The sequence below is a fragment of the Aspergillus aculeatus genome, assembly GCF_001890905.1.
Source record: "Aspergillus aculeatus ATCC 16872 unplaced genomic scaffold ASPACscaffold_13, whole genome shotgun sequence".
Classification (NCBI taxonomy): domain Eukaryota; kingdom Fungi; phylum Ascomycota; class Eurotiomycetes; order Eurotiales; family Aspergillaceae; genus Aspergillus; species Aspergillus aculeatus.
Genome location: NW_017962988.1, coordinates 768,422 through 794,219, shown reverse-complemented (window position 1 = coordinate 794,219; position 25,798 = coordinate 768,422). Strand labels below are relative to the sequence as shown.

At 49.9% G+C, this 25,798-nt stretch overlaps 7 protein-coding genes and 1 non-coding gene across 8 annotated transcripts; 3 read left to right on the top strand and 5 right to left on the bottom strand.

Annotated features, from left to right (window-relative positions):
- Positions 1 to 143: 143 nt before the first annotated feature.
- Positions 144 to 729, bottom strand: ASPACDRAFT_45750 (PaaI family thioesterase; the record flags this gene model as incomplete). The annotated part of the gene is made up of 2 exons (XM_020201666.1): positions 144 to 557; positions 622 to 729. 2 exons carry the CDS (start codon positions 727 to 729, stop codon positions 144 to 146), a joined length of 522 nt encoding a protein of 173 aa, XP_020053994.1.
- Positions 730 to 1,291: 562 nt separating this feature from the next.
- Positions 1,292 to 2,644, bottom strand: ASPACDRAFT_62636 (uncharacterized protein; the record flags this gene model as incomplete). Its single annotated transcript, XM_020203804.1, has 1 exon — positions 1,292 to 2,644. One exon carries the CDS (start codon positions 2,642 to 2,644, stop codon positions 1,292 to 1,294), a length of 1,353 nt encoding a protein of 450 aa, XP_020053993.1.
- A 2,593-nt stretch (positions 2,645 to 5,237) lies between these two features.
- On the top strand, positions 5,238 to 6,168 carry ASPACDRAFT_1858395 (uncharacterized protein). Its single transcript, XM_020197606.1, has 2 exons — positions 5,238 to 5,613; positions 5,679 to 6,168. The coding sequence occupies exons 1-2, from the start codon at positions 5,325 to 5,327 to the stop codon at positions 5,969 to 5,971; spliced, it is 582 nt and encodes a 193-aa protein (XP_020053992.1). The 5' UTR covers positions 5,238 to 5,324; the 3' UTR covers positions 5,972 to 6,168.
- A 1,892-nt stretch (positions 6,169 to 8,060) lies between these two features.
- On the top strand, positions 8,061 to 9,571 carry ASPACDRAFT_80444 (tellurite-resistance/dicarboxylate transporter family protein). The gene has a single exon (XM_020205656.1). The coding sequence runs from the start codon at positions 8,100 to 8,102 to the stop codon at positions 9,354 to 9,356; it is 1,257 nt and encodes a 418-aa protein (XP_020053991.1). The 5' UTR covers positions 8,061 to 8,099; the 3' UTR covers positions 9,357 to 9,571.
- A 3,583-nt stretch (positions 9,572 to 13,154) lies between these two features.
- Positions 13,155 to 14,269, top strand: ASPACDRAFT_123545 (putative alanine--tRNA ligase). Its single transcript, XM_020196654.1, has one exon. It carries the CDS (start codon positions 13,303 to 13,305, stop codon positions 14,137 to 14,139), a length of 837 nt encoding a protein of 278 aa, XP_020053990.1. The 5' UTR covers positions 13,155 to 13,302; the 3' UTR covers positions 14,140 to 14,269.
- A 49-nt stretch (positions 14,270 to 14,318) lies between these two features.
- On the bottom strand, positions 14,319 to 15,101 carry ASPACDRAFT_1858392 (glycoside hydrolase family 75 protein; the record flags this gene model as incomplete). The annotated part of the gene is made up of 2 exons (XM_020197605.1): positions 14,319 to 14,573; positions 14,658 to 15,101. The coding sequence occupies 2 exons, from the start codon at positions 15,099 to 15,101 to the stop codon at positions 14,319 to 14,321; spliced, it is 699 nt and encodes a 232-aa protein (XP_020053989.1).
- Positions 15,102 to 16,178: 1,077 nt separating this feature from the next.
- ASPACDRAFT_t244 lies at positions 16,179 to 16,251 on the bottom strand. Its single transcript has one exon. It is a non-coding gene; the product is annotated as a tRNA-Lys (tRNA).
- A 3,171-nt stretch (positions 16,252 to 19,422) lies between these two features.
- ASPACDRAFT_32521 (uncharacterized protein) lies at positions 19,423 to 21,190 on the bottom strand (the record flags this gene model as incomplete). The annotated part of the gene is made up of 3 exons (XM_020199884.1): positions 19,423 to 20,390; positions 20,456 to 20,609; positions 20,672 to 21,190. 3 exons carry the CDS (start codon positions 21,188 to 21,190, stop codon positions 19,423 to 19,425), a joined length of 1,641 nt encoding a protein of 546 aa, XP_020053988.1.
- Positions 21,191 to 25,798: the final 4,608 nt, after the last annotated feature.

Genomic DNA, 25,798 nt, shown 5'->3' with positions numbered 1-25,798 from the left:
GTCACTCCTATACCCTTTCGATCGACCCCGCAAATGCCAACTCTCCATTCCTAGCACCTTGAACTTTGTAGTTGCGGTCCCTTGTGTATAATTATCTCATTGTCCGGAAACACGAGACTGAATCTTCGGAGTCGGCCAAGCCATTACAACTTGCCTCCTTGCTCACGGTCCATATTGACCTTCTCGTGCTCGCCTATGGCACAGAGCTTCCCAGATCCAACGTCGTAGATTTCAGCCCTTGTTAACGCCATACGTCTGCCCAAGTGAACTATGCGACAGACTGTCCGGATCTCAGCGCCCAGCGGGAGAGGATGCAGGTAGGTCATGCGCATATTGCGGCTAACGCCCGAATCTGAGAATCGGTCCGGCGTGGAGGCAGCCACAATCAGCAAGCTCGTGAGATTTTCGACAAGAGTAGTGGTACACCCGCCATGGAGATGCATTTGAGGGCCGCACATCGCCTGGGTCGCCACGAATCGGTAGGTCACAGAGGCATCCGGGCGTTCGGCTACAGATTCGATTCGGAGACGGCAATCCTCCGCAGTAACATCCCAGAACTCATTCGCGAGGAGAGTTAGAAGGGTTCCTCCTTGATTGTTACCATGGGGTGAAGCGATATACCTTCTTCAACTTCTGGTGTCCAATGAACTTGAAACACCAAAAGACCTTGTTCTCAAAGCTATGAATCACCTCTTCGGGCGCATTCATTATTGTAAGGTCCTTGGGCATGCTGGGCTGATCTCTAGGGCAGTGATAGAACAATGCGGGGGTGTAAGACAGAATTTGTGGAGGCTTGCTCGGTCATCCCGGAAAGCGCAGGATATTCACCCTTTATATGGTGAACCAGCGGCTCGGGATGGGAGCATTCCAGATGCATCATGATTCATTTTGATCCACTCATTCGTCGGAATGTCGGTCAAGGAGGCATGATAATGACAAGAAACTAGAAAGTCATGCTTTGCCTTTTCCAACATTGACCCCATCGCAAGACGAGCACTTTATGCACAATTTGCACAATTTGCATCACACTGCATCATACTGCATTCCTGAGCAAACTGATGCTGGGAAAAAGCTCCATTCTCATGTAGATGCAGATTTGTATGTTACTTTGCGGCTTACCAGGGCGATGCAGGACTGAACAACTATTCTCCTTTAGCAGTGAAGCATGATTGGATACCAATTGAGAGAGACTCAGGTAGGCTACGCAAGGGCTTGATTTTTCCAATTTTATCAAACTTGAGATGATGTGCTTTGACTCAATCGAAGAATACTTGACTAACCTATATGATCTTCATACACATCGATTATTCACCGGCAAGCGCCTCCATGTCAACTCAGGAATGATCTTCCTCCCTTCAGGGGTGATCGTCGGTTCCTCCGGGGTGAGCCTCAATATATCGCAACCATTATCCGTCTCAAGATGTACAAGCCGTCTTTCCAGTTGCCCAATCATGTTCGGGTAGATACAGTGTGTAAATCGATGCTGAACGGCTGGTTTCTCGCTATCGTCATCCACGTAGAATTGACCGGAGTATGCGAAATACCGTCGGGCCGCCTGGGAATGCTCCTCGGGCGTGGCAGTCCAATAGTCAACCGACTTGAACTCAGCTTGGCCGGGAATTCGCAGCTGCGCGGAGACATAACCCGCCTCGCTGTAGATCAAGTGGCCCGATATCTCTCTGCCGATCTCTCTGCCTAAAGGATGATCTTTTTGCTGGGAGCCTGGCCGGGAACTGGACACCGATGTGCACTCCACCAGGTCCCAAGCTCCCAACAATCGATCCCGAAGTCGACTGTGACCCGCCTGCTTCTCGTCTTCTTCCCGTGACGGGGGCCGCAACCTACCAGTGCCTGACTTCACATAGTTCTCTCGGAAGAATGTCAGTGCGTAAGACGGGAGGTACGTTCGTTCCTTGAGATAAATCTCCTCAATGTCGCACACTGTCTGCAAGCCCACAAAATCCATGAGCTCGCAGGGCCCATACTTGGCTTGCATGGCCTGCTTGAGCATCGCATCAATATCCGTCGGGCTTCCCGCGCCATCCGCAAGCACCATCATGATCTCACGCTTGACCGCCGCCCAGATACGGTTCATGATGAACCCCGTCGAGTCGGCTCGGCAGACCACCGGACGACGCCCGATCTCGCGGAGCTCCTGCGTCAGAGATTCGATAACAGCAGGGCTTGTTTGTCCGCATGACATGAGTTCGACGAAAGGCCCCTGCGCTGGAGGAAAGTAATGAGCGTTCAGAATGCGACGTTGGCTCGCAGCTGTGATACCTTCGACCAGGACACTGCTGCGAATCGAGGATGAATTTGTCGTGATGATTATGTTCGAAGCGCACAAAGAGCTCAAGGTGTTCAGCAATTGCTTCTTGGCATCGATGTCCTCGGCAATGCACTCGGTTACCATCCACGCATTCTCGGCGGCGTCTTTTAGGTCTCGGGTGATCTTCACATGATTGGGCTGGTTCGCTTTTTGATCGAGCTGTGACTCAATCCAGTGCAGAGCATCCTGCGCAACGTCTTCGTTTTTATCGTACAAAGTCACTCTGCGGTTGTGTTGACCGTAGACTAGAGCAACCTGGCGGCCGATTGTGCCACAGCCGATAATGGCAACGTGCTTAGTATCGCTGTAAGCCATGGTAATTGTAATGTGCGGACGGATTGGCCTTGAGTAGTGAGGTTAAAAACGTCAAGAGCAGAAATTTGCAGTTGATTTCTATCCGTGTCAGGGTAGACAGGGACGGTCAGGGGCTTATATTCAGTACGTTTTCCGGCGCAAAGACGATTCGTCTAGGAAAGCACTGCCAATGTGATGGAATGCTGCGGCTCTCTTGGCAGACTACACAGGTAATACAACTTACAGTCAGTCTACCATGTATGCATGCTATTGGCACTTGAAAAGACTTGTTCTCTTCAAGATACTTACCTGGGTCGACTTTCATGTCCAAGGACGTGTGGGTGTGACGCCAATTTTGTGGCTCTGGTATCAAGCAGGAATGGAGTCTCTTCCCCCTTACATCTAGATGACTTAATCCAAGGGAGGAGAAAAATCGCCGAGCACGACAAGGACCGTCTGTCATACTTTTAGAAGAAGCTCATGACATCCTACTCTTCCCTTGAGGGCTTGATGCATGAGATAGTCGCAGCGAGGTTCCTAGCATTGTCTTAGATCGCGATGCGTCATCCAACCATTACTTACGTGAAAGGTCGAACAGGTGGTCAACACGGACACATCGAGGTTAGAAAACTATTACCAGTTGCAAGATATTTTAGGTTCCCTTCTACAATCTCTTACGAAAAGAATCTTCTTGTCCTATCGGTGTGCGTCAGATCGCAGTAGAAGCTCAATGGTGTTTTCCAGCTACCATTCTGCTCATATGTAGATCATGCGACAGGAGCAGGGTCATCATGAATATGACACATGGTAAAGATTCTTCCGGACATGATATAGTGAATAGGATGGCAGAACCACAATCTTTTCTCATACTGGAATTAGCTTATTTGTATTCATAAATGGCCTCGTGGTTTCAGGGCTCGAGCCGAAAATGCCCTAACATATACTCCATTGCTCTAAGCAAGCTCGAGATACTTCCGTGATAGTGGAAAACTGAGGTGATTGGTATTTTCTTTTCAAGAACTGACTCATGTCTCACACCAAAACTCAAGACTTTAGTCAACTCTGGGGCAAAGTCAGTCATCTGGTTTGTGCACTCGTAGCCGGATCTATCGCGCATCGCCTTTCAGTCACATGAGCCAGTTGAAAACAGGTCACTGCTGCCTGGGGCATCAAACGAACGCATGTAGCTTCATCGGTTCCAGGCTAAATCTTTTACAGTTTGCCGACACACCCGACCCTAGCCTGACCGGTCGATAACCGTAACTCTCTAGGATAGGGGCTGACTGTATCTCCATAGGCATAGACCTGCGTTAAATGAGAACGAGTAGGGACGAATCCCTCTGAATTGGTCAAAGTCGCTGCCTGGCCTTAAGTGTCTGTTCTGCGGACTGATCTACCATTATCTACACAACACTCAATTCTCATCTTCTCAGCCAACCTCGTCCTTCCTTTCCCTCTCTTGCTGTGATTGTCGGAAGTCGGTGTTATCTACAAGGTACAAATTACCCTGTGACATTGTGCCACACCATAAAGCCTGTACCTTTTTTACTGTGCTGGGAATTCTAGCGCTTCCGCTCAGCTCGGCTCAGACCGCTAGCCATTTGAGACTAAAACGGACAACCGAGCATGTACGATTCAGTGTCCGGATTACCCGTTCGACAGGTGTGAGACTCATGACCTTTTCCACCATCGCAACCTGACTCTAGTCGACTAACGAGACGTAGGTGGCGGTGATGGTGTCTACTCGGTTGGGGAAATACCGGGCGACCACCCGAGCATTTCTAGCAGGGAAAGCGCTTCGACTATGGCTGCAGCTTCGACTGCAGTAAGCACAATTCAGAGCAGAGCTACTGCTGATAATGTGGCTATGCCCTCGGAGTCATCTGGTCCTACCAGTTCCAGTTCTGCCTCTGTCGTACCTTGGACCAGCAGCACACCGCTGGCGATTGCTGTTCATGCCGATTCTACCTCCGGGGCGAGCCCTCGCTTCAAGCTGCTCTTTCTCCAGGATGCTTGAGAAGACGCAATTACACTGGGCGCGATTTGAATGTTATTTCTCAATCAATTTCTCCTATGATGTTGTAAGGAACGTAGACCGCGAGTGGGCAGTCCAGGGAGTTCTTCCCTTCAGTACTGATCCATGAGGAGACAAATGTTTTCGCTGAACGTAGTAATATCCTGAACATGTGTAGAGGACGAGGGGCAAATGATGTTAACGTTGCGTCTAAGAGGCGTGGATTTGTTTATTTGATCTAGTCTTAATTGTAGGGGAAAAGTCAGCCGCAATCAGCCAGCCAAAGCTGCCTCAGGCTTTGACGTTCGGGTAATTCCGACAGGCGGAACCCCCTATGGGAATAGCTTCATCCACAATCCTATTCTAGGAAATACTCTAACCCGGTTTCGAAAAGCCGAGATTACTCGACTCCGAAATCAGCCAATGGGAACCAAGCCTGTCACAGATCAGGGGTACCTTTCATCTGAGGCAAGACCCTAGTGTTCGTTCAATTGGCCCAATGGATAAGCGGCCCCCAAAGGCCGCAGCTAAAATGCAGCCAATTTGAATCTCACAGGGTCCTGCAATGACTGCCTTTTCCTGGGGCTGCACTTCCACCCTATTTATCTTAGTTTTCCCCGGTTTTGTCATTCTTCCCACTTTATTTTGTGTCTTCCAACCTACCATTGACAATAGCCCATATCTATAATGATCTCGACGTCTTCAAAAGCGCTGGGTGCTCTAGCACTCTTCCTTGTTTCGGCTCAAGCCCTTGAATGGGGTACATACGCCTGCATGAAGAGTTCTGGGGACATGACCAAGCTAGGCTCGTCGCCGTACCAATGTGCCGGCTTGTGTCAGAATTTGTGCGAGAAAGAGAAGGGTTATTTCTTTGCCTTGCAAGGCGAAGACTGCTGGTGTGGCAGTCAGCCCCCCGCCTTTGGTAGTATGGGTGGTTCGTGTGATACGGATTGTCCAGGCTATCCCTATGACAAGTGTATGTGTGAACCCATCACCGCGCTGATAGGACCGACTGACCGCCGACTGACACTTGTCGCTTAGGTGGTGGCGACGGCACTTACTCGGTCTGGGAGTTGGAGGAGGACTATTCAAATCCTAGTCTGGAGTCAAACACCGCGACGGTGACCTCAACTGCAGTGACTTCCTCTTCCGCTTCCTCCGCCTCCTTCTCATCTTCTTCCCTTTCGTCCGCCGATTCTGTGGTCGTGACATCAAGCTCGGCGACGGTGGCCTCCTCGTCTGCTGCCATCCCATCAGCTGCTACTACTACGCCAGTGGCTCAATCTGTTCATACCAATGCGGCCAGCCGCCCCTCCAGATTCTTGTTTTTTTAATCCTAACAGTGAGGGAAAGTGGTCGAATGCAAATGTGATTTTTGTTGAAATATGTACAATATTCTTTCGAACTGCATCCGCAGATCTCAAGATTCCATTACGTTCGTTCTATAGCCTCGCCCTCGACACCTTGCACAGCGGCAGAGGCTAGCTCAAGGTATCATGATAAGCCTAATGCTATATTTCGCACAGTGAAAACTCCTCGTGGATACATGTATCTGAGTGCATCTGAGTGATGCATTGTCGATTATCTGTGGACCTGTCTCAGGCCGGGGCTTGCAGTAGCTATAGACAAATCTGTTGTACGGTAGATCCAGTCTACATGGGCATCATCCCACCACTCCCGGAAACATATATCGCCAATACTTCCCTAAGCCTCGATGCAACCGGCCATTGCAGGAATAAGAGGAAATGAGATCTACGTGATCGCAAACACATCAATCCTGATATGAACATCTAGTCTAAGATATTATGTATAAGAGGTTAAATCTAACCCGTGGAATAATGCGTTGTACTAACTATTGCTTGTTGACAAGGGGCATTATGCTTTTTAGAATATAACTAGAGGTTAAGAAATAATTGGCACATACGGCCATAGGGTGTGGAAAACAGGGCTTCCCGTCCGCTCAGCCGTACTTAAGCCACACGCCGGGAGGTTAGTAGTTGGGTGGGTGACCACCAGCGAATCCCTTCTGTTGTATGTTTTTGCTTTTTGGCGTTCTTGACATTCTTCCAAAACCCACGTTCCATTGTTTATTCTTTCACCACTCACTCTCTATGGTCTGGGCAGCTGGATATCTCGGCCGAGAAACAGTGTCCTCTACAAACGGTGTCTCCTCCTCATATCGAATGGAATCACCGCAAATTCCCTTTGCCAACAGACTTTGATCCAATCTGCTACTACCGAAACCAGTCCAGTCCGCCTCACATAGGCTCTCTTTAATTCTCAATGTGCCGTCGCCCATGTGGTGACTCTGATTCAGGATGCTTTGCCCGCGGTCCGATTGGCCGGGCGATTTTTAAAGCCGTCCCGCCACAGTGGGCCTTGAGTCCCTGACCGAAGCTTGGAGTTGGAACAAGAGTCACTTGGCATTGCAACAGGTACCATAGACTCGGTAAGGTACCGTACTTGGCTTCCGAATACCCGTACGGCAACCCGACATCTGCTCCTCCCCTCTCCTTGGTAGAGAATCTGAAGTCCACTGGCTTTACAAGTCTCTACAGGTCTGATACTTCAATATTTAGACCACCTTGATTCTTATTTTCTTTTGAAATAGAGTATCAGTCAGGGTTACCATCTTCATCGTGCTGGTCGAAACCAGCGATTATCATGAAGTATCTCGGTTGATCCTCGGTCGATATCACATTGATGCACACTCAGCACAAGGATTCCTTATACAGAGTACATACGCCTTAGGGAGTGTTAGATACCCCTAGTAACGCCTGAGTACGTCAGGGGATACCGCCACGCTTCTGTTTGTCTCCTTTTCTTTCGATTTGTGGGATTCGGGGGACAGGTCTAGCGCACCCCGCGATGTCGAACGAATCTCCAGAAATCGATGATCTCCTTTACAGATCAGCTCTGGTACATGATTGTTCTAGCCCATGGAGGTCAGAACGGCCATCGTAGCGGCCCATGGGGTGTCTCTCAGTATAGGTAACTCCTGTGTACGCACCTATGCAGAGTGTTGTTAGGACTGAAGACTAGGTTGGGCAGGTGCTTTTGGTAGTTCTCTTTTCATGTTTCGATTTCCTTTCTCCTCTAATCATGTTGTATTTATTATGAACATCCTATATGCCATAAAAGTTATGTTCATATCACCCCAGTCACACGTACCGGCAGTTCCTCTCCGCGGCGTTGTTGTTGTCCTGTGGGCCCCTCCCTGGGGCTTACATAATTTTACGGTACGTTTGTGGCCCCATTACTCGCTCTGATAAAAGGCCGTCTCGCTCCTTTCGACGTAGCCATACCAGCTCTGCATTCTGGAAAGCCTGTTTGAGATTTTTCTCTTCTCTGCAACGTCCCCCGTCGGTGTCTCACAACCACTATCGGTGGTAGTCATCCCCTGCTGCCTAAAATCTCTTTCTTGCCTTTTCACCTGTTGGGGAGACCTAAACAGTTACCACAATGCACGACCACAGCACTGGATCTAGTCCATACATCTCAGACGTGGAAACCTTGAACCACGCCTGCGAGAAGTCCGTCAACCCTGAGGCCAAAGTCTCCCAACCTCAGGAATCTCCCATTATCAGCAATAATGAACATCAGGAGTTCGTCAAGCTGGGCATCCGCCAACGGCTGCGTCATTTCACCTGGGCCTGGTATACCCTAACCATGAGCGCGGGTGGACTGGCCCTTCTTCTCCGCAACCAGCCGTATCAATTCAAGGGGTTGAAGGAGATAGGCCTGGTGGTATACATAGCCAATCTCGTCTTCTTTACTATCATCGGATCTCTTATGATCACCAGGTTTGTTCTTTATAACAACCTGATGGACTCCCTCCGCCACGACCGAGAAGGTTTCTTCTTTCCAACCTTCTGGCTCTCCATCGCCACCATGATTAGTGGTCTATCTGCCTACTTCTCTACTGAAGACACGCACCGCCTCAATTATGCTCTCGAGGGCCTCTTCTGGGCGTACTGTATCTTCACATTTGCCTCGGCAGTGATCCAGTACTCCTTTGTCTTCTCCTATCACACGTTCCCTCTGCAAACTATGATGCCATCATGGATCTTACCGGCATTCCCTATCATGCTGAGCGGAACCATTGCCTCTGCCGCTTCCAGCTACCAGCCTGCGGTGTCTGCCACGCCTATGATTGTTGCCGGCATCACGTTCCAGGGACTCGGGTTCTGCATCAGCTTCATGATGTACGCCCACTACATCGGGCGTCTGATGGAGACGGGCATCCCTTCGAGCGAGCACCGTCCTGGTATGTTCATTTGTGTCGGTCCCCCTGCCTTCACGCTGCTGGCTATCATCGGCATGGCCAACGGCCTTCCCGAGGGCTTCAGTATCCTGGGCGATGGTGGCATGGACGACCGTCACATCATGCGAGTGCTGGCCGTTTGCGCGGGCATGTTCCTCTGGGCTCTGAGCATTTGGTTCTTCTGTGTCGCTCTGGGCTCAGTTGTGCGGGCGCCTCCCCATGATTTCCACCTCAACTGGTGGGCTATGGTCTTCCCTAACACCGGACTCACTCTCGCCACCATCACCCTGGCCAAGTCACTGGACAGTGCCGCGTTGAAATGGGTGGGCGTGGGCATGTCCCTCTGCGTGATCTGCATGTTCATCTTCGTCTTCGTGAGCACCGTTAGGGCTGTTCTCTTGAAGAGGATCATGTGGCCAGGGCGGGACGAGGATGTGTCCGAGTTGTTCGAATGACCTATCTCCCTCGTCGGCCATGATGCATGAAGTCCCAAAACTCTGTGTGTTCTCGGTTGTTATCATCTGAAGCGATTTATATATGCATATACATGTTGAGCGCCCGTGTTTTATGGTGTGTTTGTCCGCTATCGTCGTTTATTTCTTTGTCCTTCGAGTCTATCTTCTTCTATATTGTTCAAGTTTCTCAATCAGTATATAGCCGTAGTTGAACCAATATACAGTCATTCCATCAAGACTTGGCATTGATGATACTCGACCCCTATTCAAACCTATGCTGGCCGAATGTGGTGGGAGATGCCCAGCCTTAGGCAATTTCAACTCACCGGCTGTAACCCATGGACCATTGCCACTCCCAGGAGAGTCAGAGCAAAACTCTGCCCTGACTTACCCCCCCCCCCCCCTTCCTCCCAACCAAGCCTCACGCCTCACCGGTGGGCCCCTGTACTCGCCTCAGCATCATCAACAACATCATCACCATAAACATCATTAACATGGCGAATTCGATGCTCTTTTCGGTATAATTTCATCCCTGACAGACAAATGTGTGAAAATCCTGCCAAACAGCCCCCTTCTTGCCCCCCCTAGGGAGAATTCCCTTGTTATTATGAGCGAAATCCTCTTCCCAGTCTACACACAGGGCAAGTCAATTCTCGTGAGATCGGGCGAAACCGTAGCCCCCTTTCCGAGACCACCCTACTCGGCATGCCGTGATTTCCCGATATCGAACGAAAACGAACAGCTCTCTTCTTCATTCCGGCATGCAAAGCCTGGTTCTGAGTCCCGATCTTCGATGTCGGAGACTGACCGAACCTCAGCGGACCCACATACCGGGTCGGCGGGGCACCATTTCTCACCCAAGCCTCACCCGTCTGGGTTTTTTTTCTTCTCTTCGGGTGCCAGCACAGTATCTATGGTCAATGGTCACGTAAGTTTAGGGCAAAAGAAGAGTAAAAATGGAGAGGCTTACTCAGTACGTATTCAGTATTTTTTCCTGTCCGACCAGCTCGGTGGCACTTCGGGCTTGGTTTCATATTTCGGACATTTCCGCCGAAGCGATGCTGGGCATTGATGACAGGGATGACAGGACAATACGCTGGTGCTTGGTCGGTAAAGAGAGAGCTTTCTGGATGACGTAGAGTGTATTGTCAATATATGACGGTAAAATACGTGCCCTATCTTTCTCTTCCCTGCGAATGATCAGGTTATTATTAATAACGTAGTGAGAGAAGAGATATACATTTGCCTCTTAAGAGATGACTTAACCATACAGCATTAAGCATAAAATGAAGATTGTATGATTCTGGACTTAAGTTTGTGCCTGGTAAGTGGAAGATTTACTTCCTGTGCAACCCGTCTCGGGGCACAGCGCGACAGTCGAGAGCCATCCGACGTAATGACCAAGGCTATAATCCACAGCCCAAACTTCATTCACGGTAGGAGCTTAAGAGACTTATACAACCAATTTGGCCATGTCTCAGGTAATTGGGCCAGGCTTACTCGGATCTAGAGATGGTTTCTATATCGATTGGATCTAGCTCACGTGACTACAATAACAAGCATACACAGTGACATAATTGACGATGGCATGATTTTCTCTTCTGTCTCTATATCAGGCGTCGCTGTCAAGAAATACAGGGATCAAATCTGCGTTTTCGTAAGTCAGTAGCCCCATTAACAGGTGAAGATGGGGACACATCAGAAGTGGCCGTTGCAAACAGCCTACAGCTTTAAATGGTCCATAGCCATGAAAAGTCTGAAAGATGCGGATGGTTGGAGTCTACTACTGCATCCTATACTTACAATAGCTCAGCAACTTTAGGCACAGTGGGCTGGGTTCGACCTTTGATATCTCGACGGTCAATACTAGGTATGATCTATGAAGCTAGATTGTCTCCCTATCAAAACAAATGAGACAAATTAGTCATGAAGCGGCGGAGACTATACTTCAACTGTGCTGAACAATGCTTTTCAGTTGGAGTACGTAGGAAGAAGAATTTTTTCTTTCTTGTTTTGCCCTTCCCGAAACCTTAACCATGGAAAGAGAGCAGAATTGATGCACCCGTCCCAGCGAAGTCCCCACTTGTATACGGAGTCAGAAAGAATTCGAATTGTTCCATGGAACCACTCGATAATGCTATTCATGAGCTTTGCAGTCAGAGACTTTATCGAGCTAGCTCGGGAAGAGATAGGCTGATTAATGAGCCTAGTCAATCGCCTGAGACTTAAGGTTCGCCAACCGGTGGCCACAACACCAGAACACAGTGAATCGCGCCAGCAAGCACTCATGGCGGTAAGAATCATAACAGAGACATTATTGACGCCCTACTTTTACTATAACTTGATCTAAGACTCCATCCACCTGGGGTAGTGCTTATATAATCGACAAGCTATGGTCCAACTTGGAACCGTTAGGATGGACATGGGCATCGACTCATCACGAACATATTTGACAGCTTCGGGTTTTGACTCTTCGTATCCAAGCCACACCTTTCCTGGCGCTATGCGATCTTTAACCCGGAGGTGCCAGGACATCTGTGGCGACATGGATTGTGGTCACACTATGATGCAGATATGGATACGAACTCAGCCCACACCACCTGCATGCAATATGATACTCGGGTAGTATCGCCTACAGCTGTGCTCTTGTCCATTCGATGACCACGAAGCGTCACCTGCAGAGCCACAGCTCTACAAGGTTATAGCTATTCTTTTTAGCCCCACTAGCCCTCTCAGCTACCCTCACGTCAGGCGCCAGCTAAGAAGGCATCTCTAACATGAACCAACCGCGATTGCGACGCTAATATCATCAATGATATCAAATCTCAGACGTCTGGCGTTCGTCAACCTCGTGAAAATAGGGCTCGAATAAGCTTGTGGCCAATGTTGTCCTTCAGGGAGGGAATCGAACACGAACTCCAACGGTCGCTTGGTCCAGCTCAAGAGTGGACAGGCTGTGGTTCGCGATCAATGAACCAGAAGAGGCGCGACGTTGACCACAGACAGCGACGGCAATAAGGATATTAATGTCCTGCCAGCAGTGAGCCCTGTGGCAACCGCCGCATGGATCGATCCCAACATTCAAAAAAAACGTGAAGATTTCTTTGACATTTGTCTTTTCACAGATGGGCGATCGGACAGCTCTTTGGTGTTTGTATTCCGTTTTTCCTTTTCTTTCTTTTTTCCCTTGCTCGGGGTGATTCGGTGGTGTTGTTCTGTCTAGGTATCTCTATGATATCTAATGTGCTAACGCCTGAGGGCTTTCTCGCCATCTGAAGAAATTTGAATATCGCTTGTGAGAGTGTTCAATCAAACTTAACACTAAGATATATCAGCGTATGCCATGTGATCTGTCCTGATACACCGACCGAGTTGCCCCCCTCAGATGCCAAATCATTCCTAAAGCAACGTTAACAGAAAGCAAACAAGAACTCATTTCAGGCGCTTCTAAGCAATCTCAATCTGCAGAAAAAGTCATACACGCACAATATATATAGTGGATGTTGGGCACGATATCGAACACAGCACAAATGGGGAATAAGCTTACTCGCTACAGAGGCATGTAGGAGTTCAAGCTTTGAGGACCCATAGTTTATGAGGTAAGTTATGCACAACAAGTGACGTTAAGAGTCTAGACTCAATTAGCTGACAGAGTTTCAGTATGGTTAGAATCAAATAGATCGACTCAGAGAACCTATATTCTATGGTCGTGATAAGCCATGCATGAGATGCATGTCATCTTCGCGCCCTTCGGATGATCTGGTCTTGGCAGCGGGGATATTTCCGATGCTGGGGTATTTCCGATCTATCTCCTATTCCCGATCGCCGCAACCCAATCCAGATAAAAACTGCCACATCTGCACATTTCCCAAGAACCTCAATGCTAAGAACAGCTTTTGCTTCTCTGCGTTGTCCCCCTCCATTCACTACAGTACGAAACCTCACAATGGGTTCCAACGCCCCACGAACATTCCTTGCCTACCAGCATGACGCGAAACTACACACGATTGACACCGCCGTAACAGCCGTGCTGCCCTTCTCCGCCCTCGAGGAATCCAGCCGCCTCCTCTTCAAGCAAGGCAACGATGAAGACCACATTGTCATCACAGATCAAACCATCTTTCATCCTCAAGGAGGTGGCCAGCCCTCCGACGTCGGAACCATGAGCCACACGACGACCGCCACCAAATTCACCGTCACAGCCGTGCGGATGGGCCAAGCCCCCCGCGACGGCCAGGTCCTCCACCTCGGCCGGTTCGAGGCAGCCGCTGGCACGGACGCAATCTTCAAGGCCGGAGACTCGATCCAGCAGGCGATCGACGCCGAGAAGCGGCTTCTGTACTCGCGCCTGCACACCGCGGGCCACGTGCTCGGCTCTGCGGTGCGCCATCTCCTCGAGAACGAGGTTGCGGACTTCGACGAATTGAAGGCCTCGCATTTTCCCGATCTGGCGAACTGCGAGTTCCGGGGTCTGATCGACGGGAAGTGGAAGGAGCCCATCCAGGGCAAGGTGGATGAGTTTCTGGCGGCCAAGCTGCCGGTGCAGGTGGAGTGGTGGGATGAGGAGGACTTTCGGGCGCAGGGGCTGGAGAGGCTGATCCCCGATCGGGAGGCGCTGGGAGTTCCTGCTGGGGAGAAGTTTCGCGTTGTGCATATTGTCGGCGCGGAAGTCTATCCGTGTGGCGGGACGCATGTCGAGACGACGGATCTGTGTGGGCCGACGAAGGTGCGCAAGATTTCGAGGAGTAAGGGGATCTCGAAGATTAGCTATGCAGTGGAGTGAAATGCTTGCATTCTGTAGGAGGAGATAGATTTACATACACTGGACAATACATGCTTTGGCTGATCATAACGGTTCTAGTTGTTTGTGTCCAAGAGACGTAACGTTCGTTGGCCTACAATCGAAGCACGCCAATATCTCCGTTGTCCACTAAGTCTGTGACACAACCTCACAAGCAATTCTCAGGGCTTCAGACCAGCGACGAACAGGTCCCCAAGAGGCTTGATACTCTGCTCGAAGTCCTCCGGGGTCGTGGTCGTCCACGCCGCACTTCTCCCGGGTACAGCATTGGCCCCCGTGAAGCCAATATACAGAACATCTGCCTCGTTATGTCCATTGTTTGCGTCCATCGATGACCCAAAGCACAGCCTCGCCATCGCGAGCGATGCTTCCCCAGTCTTACTGCCTCCGTTCGTATCGCCCCAGATGCCGTAGTGCTAGCGTCATGCACTTAGGTTAGTCAAGTAATCCAGCCAGTGGTTTGTGGAAAGAGAATCTCGCAAAGGGGGGCACGGGTTTACCAATTGTCCACCGCAAACAACGGCCATCACGCTCAGCGGCTGCATGCCATACTGCTGCGGGTCAAAGTTCGTGTTTCCGAAGACGACATAGGGGTGGACAAATGCGCTCAGATCGCCGATATCGTACTGCCGGAATTGATCGTGGAAGGCGGTTTGGCTCTGCTTAGAAGGGTCGTTGCGACAGCCTCCCGAGGTCGGAGAGACCCCGTCGCAGTCCACGTCCATGTTTCCATATCCGCCGGCGGAGCTGATGAACAACGCCCCGGCGATGTCGCCGCAGTATTGGGTAGGTTTTGAGGCACTGGTGCCGTTGTTCAAGCCAGAGGCAACGACATTCTTACATCCTGTCCTGCGGTCGTGGTAGATTTGGTTGAGATTCTCGGGAATCTTGTATGCGTCGATGTCGATTGCAACAAGAGAGAATAGGATTGCGGGGGGGACCATGGTGGATTAGGGTCAGGGCTTGGGGTGGGGAAAGGAAAAGGGGGTGAGAGCGACAATCCTGATGGGATGGCATTTGGATAAGAAAGTGCAATCGACTTCCTGGCAGACATGATGATTCAATGGTTTGTACTGAGCTCGAAGGCCTTTGGTTGATATTATGATTGCACAAGGGTTCTAGACAGGTAATCAGTGGTAGATCAGTGGGTTCAGCAAGCCACCAAACCACGTCGTCGAGCAATTGAGTTGTAGCGGCCGGAGTCTATGGTATCTGGCACGGCAAAGATCAGTGGGTGTTGTTTCAGTCACATCTCGTTATATTTTCTTTTTTTTTTTTTTTTTTTTTTTGTTTTGCAGGTGCAAGAATTGGAGTTGTCAAGACAGCGCTATGCAAAGCTGATCTAGTAAATGAGCTAACTGAGGAACAAAAAGCTAAACAAAAAACATACAACAGAAGGGATTCGCTGGTGGTCACCCACCCAACTACTAACCTCCCGGCGTGTGGCTTAAGTACGGCTGAGCGGACGGGAAGCCCTGTTTTCCACACCCTGTGGTCGTATGTACTTATTTGAGTTGTTTGAAGGATTATATCGAGAGTGACTGAGACTTAGACCCCGGTGATCTTTGAAGTCATCAATCGTGCAAGATACACATAGCATCTAGATCTCAAGACGACCACTTGAACCAAACTCCATACTCTGGGTTTTACATAATGATGAATGTAGATGAGAAAAGAGTGATAAGGCCATGTGCAAGATTTGGATGAGATGAGTAAGAAAACTTCAAAGTCAGCAGTACTATCTGATCAAACCTGGCATAGGAGGCGTGAGGCCTATTTGTTTAGTGAGATTTGGCGCCGGAGAGGTGATAAAAATGGGTATCTGCCTGTGATCTCAGGCCGGGAATTGATGCTGACTACCTGCTCGGGTGTTTCGCATCTGGGTTTTTTTTTTTTAGCCACCGCCTACCCGTCTGGGTAGCGGGGCAGTGGAGACTCAAGAAAAATTGTGCAACACTGAAAAAACCCTATCAAAGAGAGATAAACTGGGCATTCGAGTACACAATGTGACAAAAAAGAGAAGCCCAACGCGGGGGTTGAACCCGCAACCTTGAGATTAAGAGTCTCACGCTCTGCCGATTGAGCTAGCCGGGCTACTTGTTATGGTAGTTTTAATACTATTAGTTTGTCAACCCATGCACAGGTGATAATCCTGTCCTCTTCTGTCTAGGCCAATGGGGCTCGAAGCACACTTTGCCCTTCACCCTTGTGACTAGCTATGCACATTTAGATCAATGAATGCGGTGGTAGAACATCAAGCAGATGCTTATGCATGTCTTTGAATGGTGGTTCAGGTATTTCTTGGGCTGATCATATGACTTGCTGGGTAGGCGCATTCGAAAATATATTTCCTTCCTTGTACATGTTTCCGCCTTCTATGAATCAACAACCTCATTGACCCGCACCACCCCTCTGCCACTACTACCACTGTCATTATCTGCTAAGAGACTTTGATTGGAGACTGTTGGATATGGCCAAGGACCAGTAGATATATAAGAATTCCAGAAAGCAATTCGTAGGAAGTCCATGTACGGTACAGTTTAGAGTTTCGAGCTACTTGGGGACTGTTCAACAGTAATTGAACACACATACCCTTTCTAGTAAAGGCAGACGGCATGTAGAAACTACCTAGCTGTCAGCCTCACTCACATGCTGTGGGTCTAGCGTTATCGACATTCTCAATGAGAGGTGTTACCATGATCGATCCTGGTAGAACTAACTCGGATGCGACCAAAAAAGGGTGCGACCTAAACACCGAGACTAATCGTTGCGCAACGTATCATCCAGGAGAGCTCAGTTTCCTTACTTCTCACAGCCGCAATACAGACCCCACCCTAAAATATGCCACCTAACTGGAAATATGAGACACATTAATGTTTATATCGTGCAACAGTTACCTAGTACACTCATACATATTGCACGCAAATCGCGCAGGATGAACCAATCAGATGCCTCTGTTGTTAGGGAGCCTTCAAGGCTCATGCATGCAGGCGAGCTTCAGTATCGCTGTGACCGAGCCAGTAAAACTCGTGGATGGAATACAGAGCCAAGAGAGGAATCAAGGCAAATTCAATTGTGAGTCATCTTTGATAGTATTCTCTACGCCTCTACCTTCAGCATTTGTTGGCAATGCACTATCAGGCATTCTGTCACTGTCAGGCCGTTGGTGATGGGCCCAGGTATTGATTAGATGACGACCTAGACAGGAGAGTTGCTTAATAGCGGCCAATCACCCCAATGATGGGGCAAAACAAATCGGCATCCCCGAGTCGTAGTTTAGAACCAGTGACCAAACGCAGGGCCAATAAAGATCGGTGGCGGTGTCCTCTCGTCGAGCCCGACTAGCCTGGCCAATATTGTGAAACTGGTCAGAATACCACCGGGACTATCTGTGAAGTCATTTGGCTTCTGAGGTGTGCCACCCTGTTACCTCTTCCCAGTCGTCGTATCGATTCCACGTCCCACCCCCAGCTCAACACACAGCGAGGAAAGGTCACCGTGAACATGGCTTGCTGTATGGTCCTGTATGCGGAAAACAAGGCGGCTCTTCCGGTGTGCCTGTCAGGGGCCGGCACCAAAGCAATCGCCGTAACACATCGCCATCTCATCGCTGCAGATCCAAATACCCACGAGACTTTCGGAAGTAGTTAACCTCATTTATCTGGCAGCTCTTCGAAACCAGAGCACCTCAACCTCACATTTGTCTGGCTACCATCGTGACCGATACCCAGGGTTTGCCTGGTGGGTGGACTGGCATAGTTCCTTCGTACTCGTATACCCAGGAAGATGATCCCAGGACACTCGGCATGGCAGCATCTTCTCAACCTGCGAGACCGGCAACCAATCCATTGCTTGGCACAAGTTCTCCTCCACAGCACCCAGATTCCACGGCTCGACCCTCCGAGCTCACGGCCACGCCAACGTACCTAAATCCCTCGATGCAATGGGATATGACCCCCATCGGCACGGCGCTCTCCCCCGGCGCGGTTCCGTACCTTGTTGATCCATGGAGGATCCAGACACACTCTCCACAGCACATACTTGCCAGTGGTCCCAGCGGCCAAAACATCATCGCTATTCCCGCAGCCGTCGAACCTAGACAAGAAGTTCCCGACCAAACTCTTTTCCTACTCAAACCGGGGCCAGCGGCAGTGGCAGCAGCAACATCTTCAAAGAAGCCATGCCTGAGCCACCCACCTCTCGCATTCTCATCAGTAGCGGTCGCTGTCCTTCTGGCACCAAGCGGCGCCGGTCCAGGTATTTTTGCCCATTTTCAGTCGTCTAATGATAAAAGAGACTAATAAGACCCGGTCCAAGCTGACTGAATTCCTTTTCCTGATGAGAGTAGCAACAAAAGCAGTAACGTAACCGGCATCTGGTGCGACTAGAGGGATTGTCCCAGCCGCCCGGCCTTCAACAGAGAGGCCGACCTCTGGCGGCACATTCGGCACACCCACCTTGCTCCTGGGTTGTATGTGTGTCTCTTCCCTCAATGCGGCCAGTTGTTCGACCGTCATGATAATTTGCTGGAGCACCGACTGCGAGTGCATCGATTTTGCAACACCCGGCCGAACTGACTTGGTTTAGTCGGATATAAGCGGAGAGAAGAGGGGCCTGGACCTTTGCGTTTTTGTGATCTTGATCTCGGCAGACTTTGAGGCTATTTCACCCTGATAATATTCTCAGAATGATGTGGAGACGTCTTATATCCGTTTTATTGATTTCATTCTATAATACTATTGTTCTTAAATCAGATGTCGTGATAGTCCTCTTATGCCGATGGTTTGTAGTGCGTGTGACCAACCACCGCTACCAAGGTTGTCTTGGCTCTAATCCCAACAAAGAATGGGAAGACACCGTGGACAGCTTATCCAATGTCAGAACAAGGCGACACGCTGGGCTACCACGCTCACTGGGTGTTCTTAGAGGCTTTCTACGGGACGGTCCGAATCAACGCACTGCTTCGAGCGAAACCGTATCACGTTCCACAACATGGACAGGAAATCAAGGGATACAAGGTTTAAGCCTCGCTATCTTACGCAAGGGCCTTTGGTAAGCCCTAACGGGAATACCGGATATATCTCTCCTTTCGTGACCACTACTTGGATCATGTCTGCCGGAAACCACTGGACAGTTCGAATAGTTTTGAACATGCATCAAGTTATCTCCTTTCACCCCCGTGGGTAGATATGTACAATGGTTGAGGAAAAGAATATGTATGCAGAAATGAGAACAGCGAATGAAAGAGGCACCACACGAGTAGGTTTACAGCGAGCTCAAGCGACTCACACTGGAGGCCTTGCTCACGCGATGACCGTGGTTCGCCTTGTTGTCCGCGGCCAGCGTCTGGGCGAACTTACTGCGCTCACGGATCTGCGGGCCCTTCCAATAAAAGACATAAATGGGGATGACGACGAGACAAGACAGGCAGGCCAGGATGGTGGTGGCGTACTCGACGTGGAACTTGTCGCCGATGTTGGTGTACATGGGGGTGGTGTACATGGCCGCGATACCGGCCAGCAGGTCCCGGCAGAAAGCATTGCCGCCGGTAGCGGAGGCGGAGTAGACACCGTACGCGGCGACCATGTAATCGACCGACGACAGGTAGATGGCGTAGTTGGCGATGCCAACCATGGCCGAGAAGATCATGGAGACAATCCAGGGCACCCCATACTCCTTGCCCAGCGAGGTCCAGGCGAACCCGAAGAGTCCGATCGGCTCCAGCAGCGCCAGGTACAGCAGCCACTTCAGCCGTCGCTCCGGGGGAAGCGCATCGTCGCCCTGTGTCTTGCGGATGTGCTCGTCGCGCCAGAACCAGGGGAAGTACGAGAAGTAGGCGATCACGTAGGCGACGTTGATCGGGATCACCGCCCACGCCTGGCCTAGCACCCCGAAGCCCCAGCCTTCCGAGTAGACAATGCTGAAGCCTTCCAGGAAGGTGAAGATGAGCGCATCGGAGAATCCGGATAGTAGCGACAGGCAGAGGACGATCGGCTCCCGCAGGAACATGTAGAATGGGCGCACCCAGATCTTTCCGGCTTCCTTGAGAGACACTCGAGGCTTTTTCAGTTCGTTGGGGCCGTAGATGTTGGGGTCTTCGCCGGATTTGCGGCGGCGCTTGGCTTCGCGGTCGATGAGGATAGTGGATCGGCTCTCGGGCATGAAAAAGATGATGGCTTGGGTGACAGCACCGAAGATGAGCTGGATCCAGAAGAACCATTGCCAGTCCAGGACTGATGCGATGCGGTCAGTACCTATTTTTTCCTCGCTACAATGCCAGACTAGGACCATCACTTACAGCGTTCGATCGGACCACCAATGACTCCACCAATACTAGTTCCGATGCAGGATGACAAGACAATGAAAGCGAGGGGAAACTGCTGCGTTTCCGCCTCGTACAGATCGGCAATCAAGCCAAGAGTGACACTACCGCCTGCAGTTGAGATTCCACCCTATAATGATGTATATGTTAGTCGCTGAACTGCCAGTCTCGAAGAACCGGGCGGAAGCCTACCAATCCACGAGCGACCAAAATCGTCCCCCAGTTCGGGGCCAAGGCAGCCGGGATCTGCCAGATGTTGATAAGGAACATAGAGAGCTGGAGGATCGGCCACCGACCGAATTCTTCACTCCATGGCGCCCATAGTTCACACCCAACGGAGTACGTGATCAGGTAGATCATTTGTCCTGTTCGGGCTTCCTGTTGACCGATACCAAAGGCCTTGGAGAGAGGCTTCACAGCATTAGGAAAGACGGAAGTGTTGAAGTTCATGGAGACCTGGACACAGGCGATGGCCGCGAGGTATGTCCATTTCTTCCAGCGGGGCCAACAGTAGGCCAGCTTATCGTAGCAGTCTTCTTCCTTCAACTCTCGCTTTCCGTTCGAACGCAGCGAGCCAACCTCATCTTCAGCGCCTCCATGCCAGGGAGGTACGATGCGATCCCCGCTATCCTGACTGTCGCTGCCCTTCTCCTTGTCGGAGAAGCTGCTGCTCGGTGATTGTGATTCGGCCCGGCTTAGGGGGTCGGCCATGATATGAGTTTTTTTACCGTACTATGTGAATAGAGGTGTATTGAGGGAAGATCTAGTAGCAGAAGTTCATATCGAAGGGGGAAGTTCGGGGTTGAAAAAGAACCATGAACGTGGAGCGAGCGGGGCAGAGGAGGGGGAGGCGGGGGAGAAAGAATTTTTAAGGTCGTGGGACTTTCCCGAAACAGATGAACTATTTACTCGTCTACTCGTGTGTGTACATGATGCTACGTCGATGCGTCGTGCTTCTAGGGCAAGTGATGCGCATGCTATGCTGGGCTGTGGAATGTTGTCATAGTTCGCCCCTTCGACCTCCACCGGTTGATTCCCGTTGGTCCCGATGGGGGGTCGGGACGGCCTCCACTTGGCGGTGCCGATCCACAATTCGGTCTCCGACCAACACAACACCACGGGCCCAGAGACGATTCTACTCTCGGCAATAAAAAATGACTAAATGATGGCATGGGATGCGCTGGATCGTGTCGACATGATGGTTTTTCCTGGATGGATAAATAATCTAATCCGCCTGGCTGAAGAGAAGTCTAGATGGTGAGCCAGGAAGTGCCTGTGGTTGTCACGACACTTTTCCGGTTACGTTGGTGTCATAGACACATGAGCGACACCGTAGCGTTGGGCCGAGCTTCTGATGGAATTCTATGGCACTAGAGGACTGATCGTGGGCGAATAATCGTTCTGTGGAATTCGGAAGGTCAGCAGGGGCAGACCCACATGGAATGCTTATGATATCATGCTTGAATTTTCATCACCAGCTCCTACTCAGCATTCTGGAAGATTTTAGCCTGCGAATCTCTTTTGCAACCTGCAAAGCAATGAAGAATCGAAAGTAAAAGAGCGATAAAGTTAAATGACTTGACACAATCCGATCTGTGACATGTTTTCGACCATCGAGCCTGTTATCGACTTAGGGTTTCTCTCCATTGACAACACAGTCCAGGATGGGACCGGAACCCGAGACCCGAACCGTGGTCAACCTACTGATGCGATCATGGAAAGTGACGTATCGGCCCTGCATGGTTGCGGTTAAAAGTCTTCCTCTATCAGGCACTTTCCCTGTGCTATGACGTTCTCGAGCTTCTCAGCGACAAATTCGGTCGCAGTTTGCGGCTGTCGATAAGTGGATCGGCGGGTCGCGCATGCTTAGTGTCCCCTGGCGATCCACCCCTTGGTGGCGAGACCAGACCCTTTTCAGAATTCATCCATGCTTTAATGATTGGTGATGTAGACTGCATAAGCACTATCTATGCATTCCCTCGAGACCCCAAGATTTACACATACTAAGTAGTATAATGTGTGTACGGTGTACTGAAGTTATACCTCTGGCTTTACTTTGTATAACTGTGAAGCTTGCCGACGGTTCGGTGCAGTGTCTGTGTCGGTGTTCACGCACTATTAGGCTCAAGCGCAATATTATCCTGAATGAAATATAGCTCTCTTGCTGAATTTCGCGACGATCTACAGTATGTTGCGGTGAGGAGATTAATAGTGGTGACTGTTACCGCGAGTCACCTCACTGGAATGCCAGGCTGATGCGATCGTGGTCAAGTGGCTGGTGTCAAGATGCTATGTCATCATCTTCGAACTTGTTCATCGACGAGTCGAAAGAACTTGAGAAGTTGTGTACTCTGTAGAGTTGGCGCCGGGCATATCGCGACCTAATGGGCTCCCAACTATAGAGTCACGACTTGGTTGACTGCCTATGCAGTAATGCAGGTGCAGAGGCTTGCGCATGGGGAACCGTAGGAAGAATCTGTATAAAGCGTGAGTTGACAACACAGAAGATAAGCAAACTTCTTTGCACATTTAAGCCACAACGATATACAGATTCAAGACAGCCACATCGCCTGCCTCACACGAAGTGGTCTTCTTTGACGCCTATTGTCAGAATACAGATCGGACCCGTTTGCTGAGACTCTGTCCCTGACGAGAGCAGGTTTTGCACTTACCATTGATTTAATGGTCTACAGATCAATCGGCCCCATCTTCTGATAAGTACCTGCACTGGTCACGTACTGGGATTCGGAGCGATTTCGAAAGGGAAACCTAGTCGGTAGACCTGGCCAGATCTGGCTCGCCGGCTAATCTATGCATCTTGCCCCACACCGACTCCTACAGGGAGCTATTCCTGGGAAGCATTGAGTGACACCGAATTTGCGACGTGATAACTAGTAGAATGCTCAGTGGACTATATATTAGGAGATTAATGGTCGGTGAAATAGAGTCTCTGACTGTATTTTTATGTGAAATGCTTCATGATGCAGCCGTGGTGACCTCTGTATGCAGTACTCAGTACCTAGACATTTGGTACCATGTAATTTTCTAGGTAACTTACCCGAGGAACCTCTAGCTTATTGGTTACGCTCGACACCTTGTTCGAGTGGATCAAAGGGGCGGGGTATTATAGGCTGATGGGGTCATATCTTTATGCCTGAGGCATTACAGTCTATAGGCGTCGATTGCCAATCAAGTATCACTGCCTCAGGCTGAGGATTAGTAGTATTGATACACTATGGTATTCATATCTGAATTCATTACAGACTCTATATTTCAGCCTTCTGGGTATCTGTGAATCTCAAAGACCCACTTGATCCAGAGCCTAGATGTAGGCAAGCTCATCTATGCTGATGACTCGCTCATATTTTCTCTAGAACTGGAGAACGACTGTACATCGTACTACCGACCATTTTTTCGAGTTTTAAAAACCGGTGTCTCTTTTGAAAATGAGCTTTCAATCTATCCTCCCTCTTGTACTCACAGTTACAGCCACGGTTTTGGCACCTATAGTATAGCCTCGGCGAGGTGTGCATGTCCTCATTATGTCTCTTGAGATTCCATCTTCTCCAGGATTTGCTTATGTATTCGCATTGTGGGCATCAATGAATGATGGTATCTGTGTTTCTATCATTCATGGCCAGTCAAGGGGTGTCAGAGAAGCTGCATGATGCCAGACTCATCTGCGACTGTGCTGTGCAGTAGCAGTCTAATTACTATCGCAAGCGTTCGCTGCGAAGAAGTCCTCATGTTGAATCCCATTTAATGGTGATTAGAATTGACTCGCTTGATTGCTCTTGCCGTCTGTCAGTTCCAGCCAGAAGTGACTTCACACGTGAGCGAGACTCCTTGTGAGCCCTTGCATGAATCACGTATTTTCCATCTTAATCTCCAAACCATGAGCGTTCCATTGCTAGTCAAATTTGGTGACTCGAGGATCGATTGTTGCTGCTTAGTTGATTACATCCTGATCCAATTCTCCTCCACACAGCATCTGAGATCCTCGATTGAGTCTTTCCCGGAGCCATTGGAATGGTATGCATTGTACACGAAACGACGTAGATTCGAAAATCCCATCTAGTGTGCTGTAAAGTGTATCTGCAGGTTGCACAGATCCCAGCATCGCAGCCGGACCTGCCCGCCCTCAGCTGGCCATTGTGCGGCGGCCAACTGGATCTAAGAAGAGAGTACTAAGACCAATACTACAATAGGGGGGGATGGAGCACCACTACCCTTTGAACATGACACTTGGGAGCTAGCGAGTGAACCGTGCAATTTGCGAGAAAAGGAGTTCTTTGTATTTCGTATATGCAGTATACCATATGACTCTTTGTACTTCTCCTGAGTCATGCCACCAAGCCGACCGGTGAGCAAAGGTACAGTAGCACACGTTCGCAAGATAGAGGCGGCCCCGGATCGGCTAATAGCGGCGGTTCGTCGGCGCGGCACGGATGGGATCCCCCGGCCCGTGTTACCCACCTTACCTAAACGTACTGTACTGTACAGTACGTAATGCCCTGCTGTAGTCTGTTCAAAAAAAAAGCACCTCGACGGTCGCAACCCACGGATCGGCTCAGGTCCGTGGACGTCTTGACATGATTTCGGTGACGCGAGGTAGTTTTCATTCCCTTGATAAGGATTTTTGTCCTATCCTTTATGCTTTGGCTGTCCTGGAGAAACAGCTTTGACTGGGATTTGTGTATAGTACTAATCGCGAGCCCATATGTTCAGCTTATACCTAAAGTGCAAACTAGAAAGTAAGTTAGCAGTTTGCGGCAAAAGTGCCTCATGTGCCGCTCAACATCGGCTAGAAAAGCAGAATCCTCTAGACTATCACATTTCTTTCAATGCATCCAATCACTCCTGTATTCTCCGGTGGCCCCAACGGGGGTGAATGTGTTGAGTTATGTGTTTATCACCAACTCAGAGACTTTATAAGCTCTCGTCTGTTCCGTGTCTCCCAAAAATAGTTACCAGTTGGACATGAACTACCTTCAACTTCCATGCACCGAACCAGTTGGAGTGTTTGAATTTAGACAACAATGCGATGCATTTGATGAGATCTTTCCGCTCCCCTGTCCCTCTTCAAGGTACCGAGTACCATACCTTTCTTGTCCTCCCATGCCTACTTCTCCCTTTTAATACTAACACCTACAGTTCTTAGTCTACGCATGGTGCTGCGAGAGTACCACAGGAGAATATGCGCATATCCAGCTATTTATGCAAACACCTAAAAAATTCCGGTGATCGACGGTCCCGTTAGCTACCCGGACTCCTACCTGCCTTGACCCCCTTGAGCACGCTACAACCTCGAATTGAGGG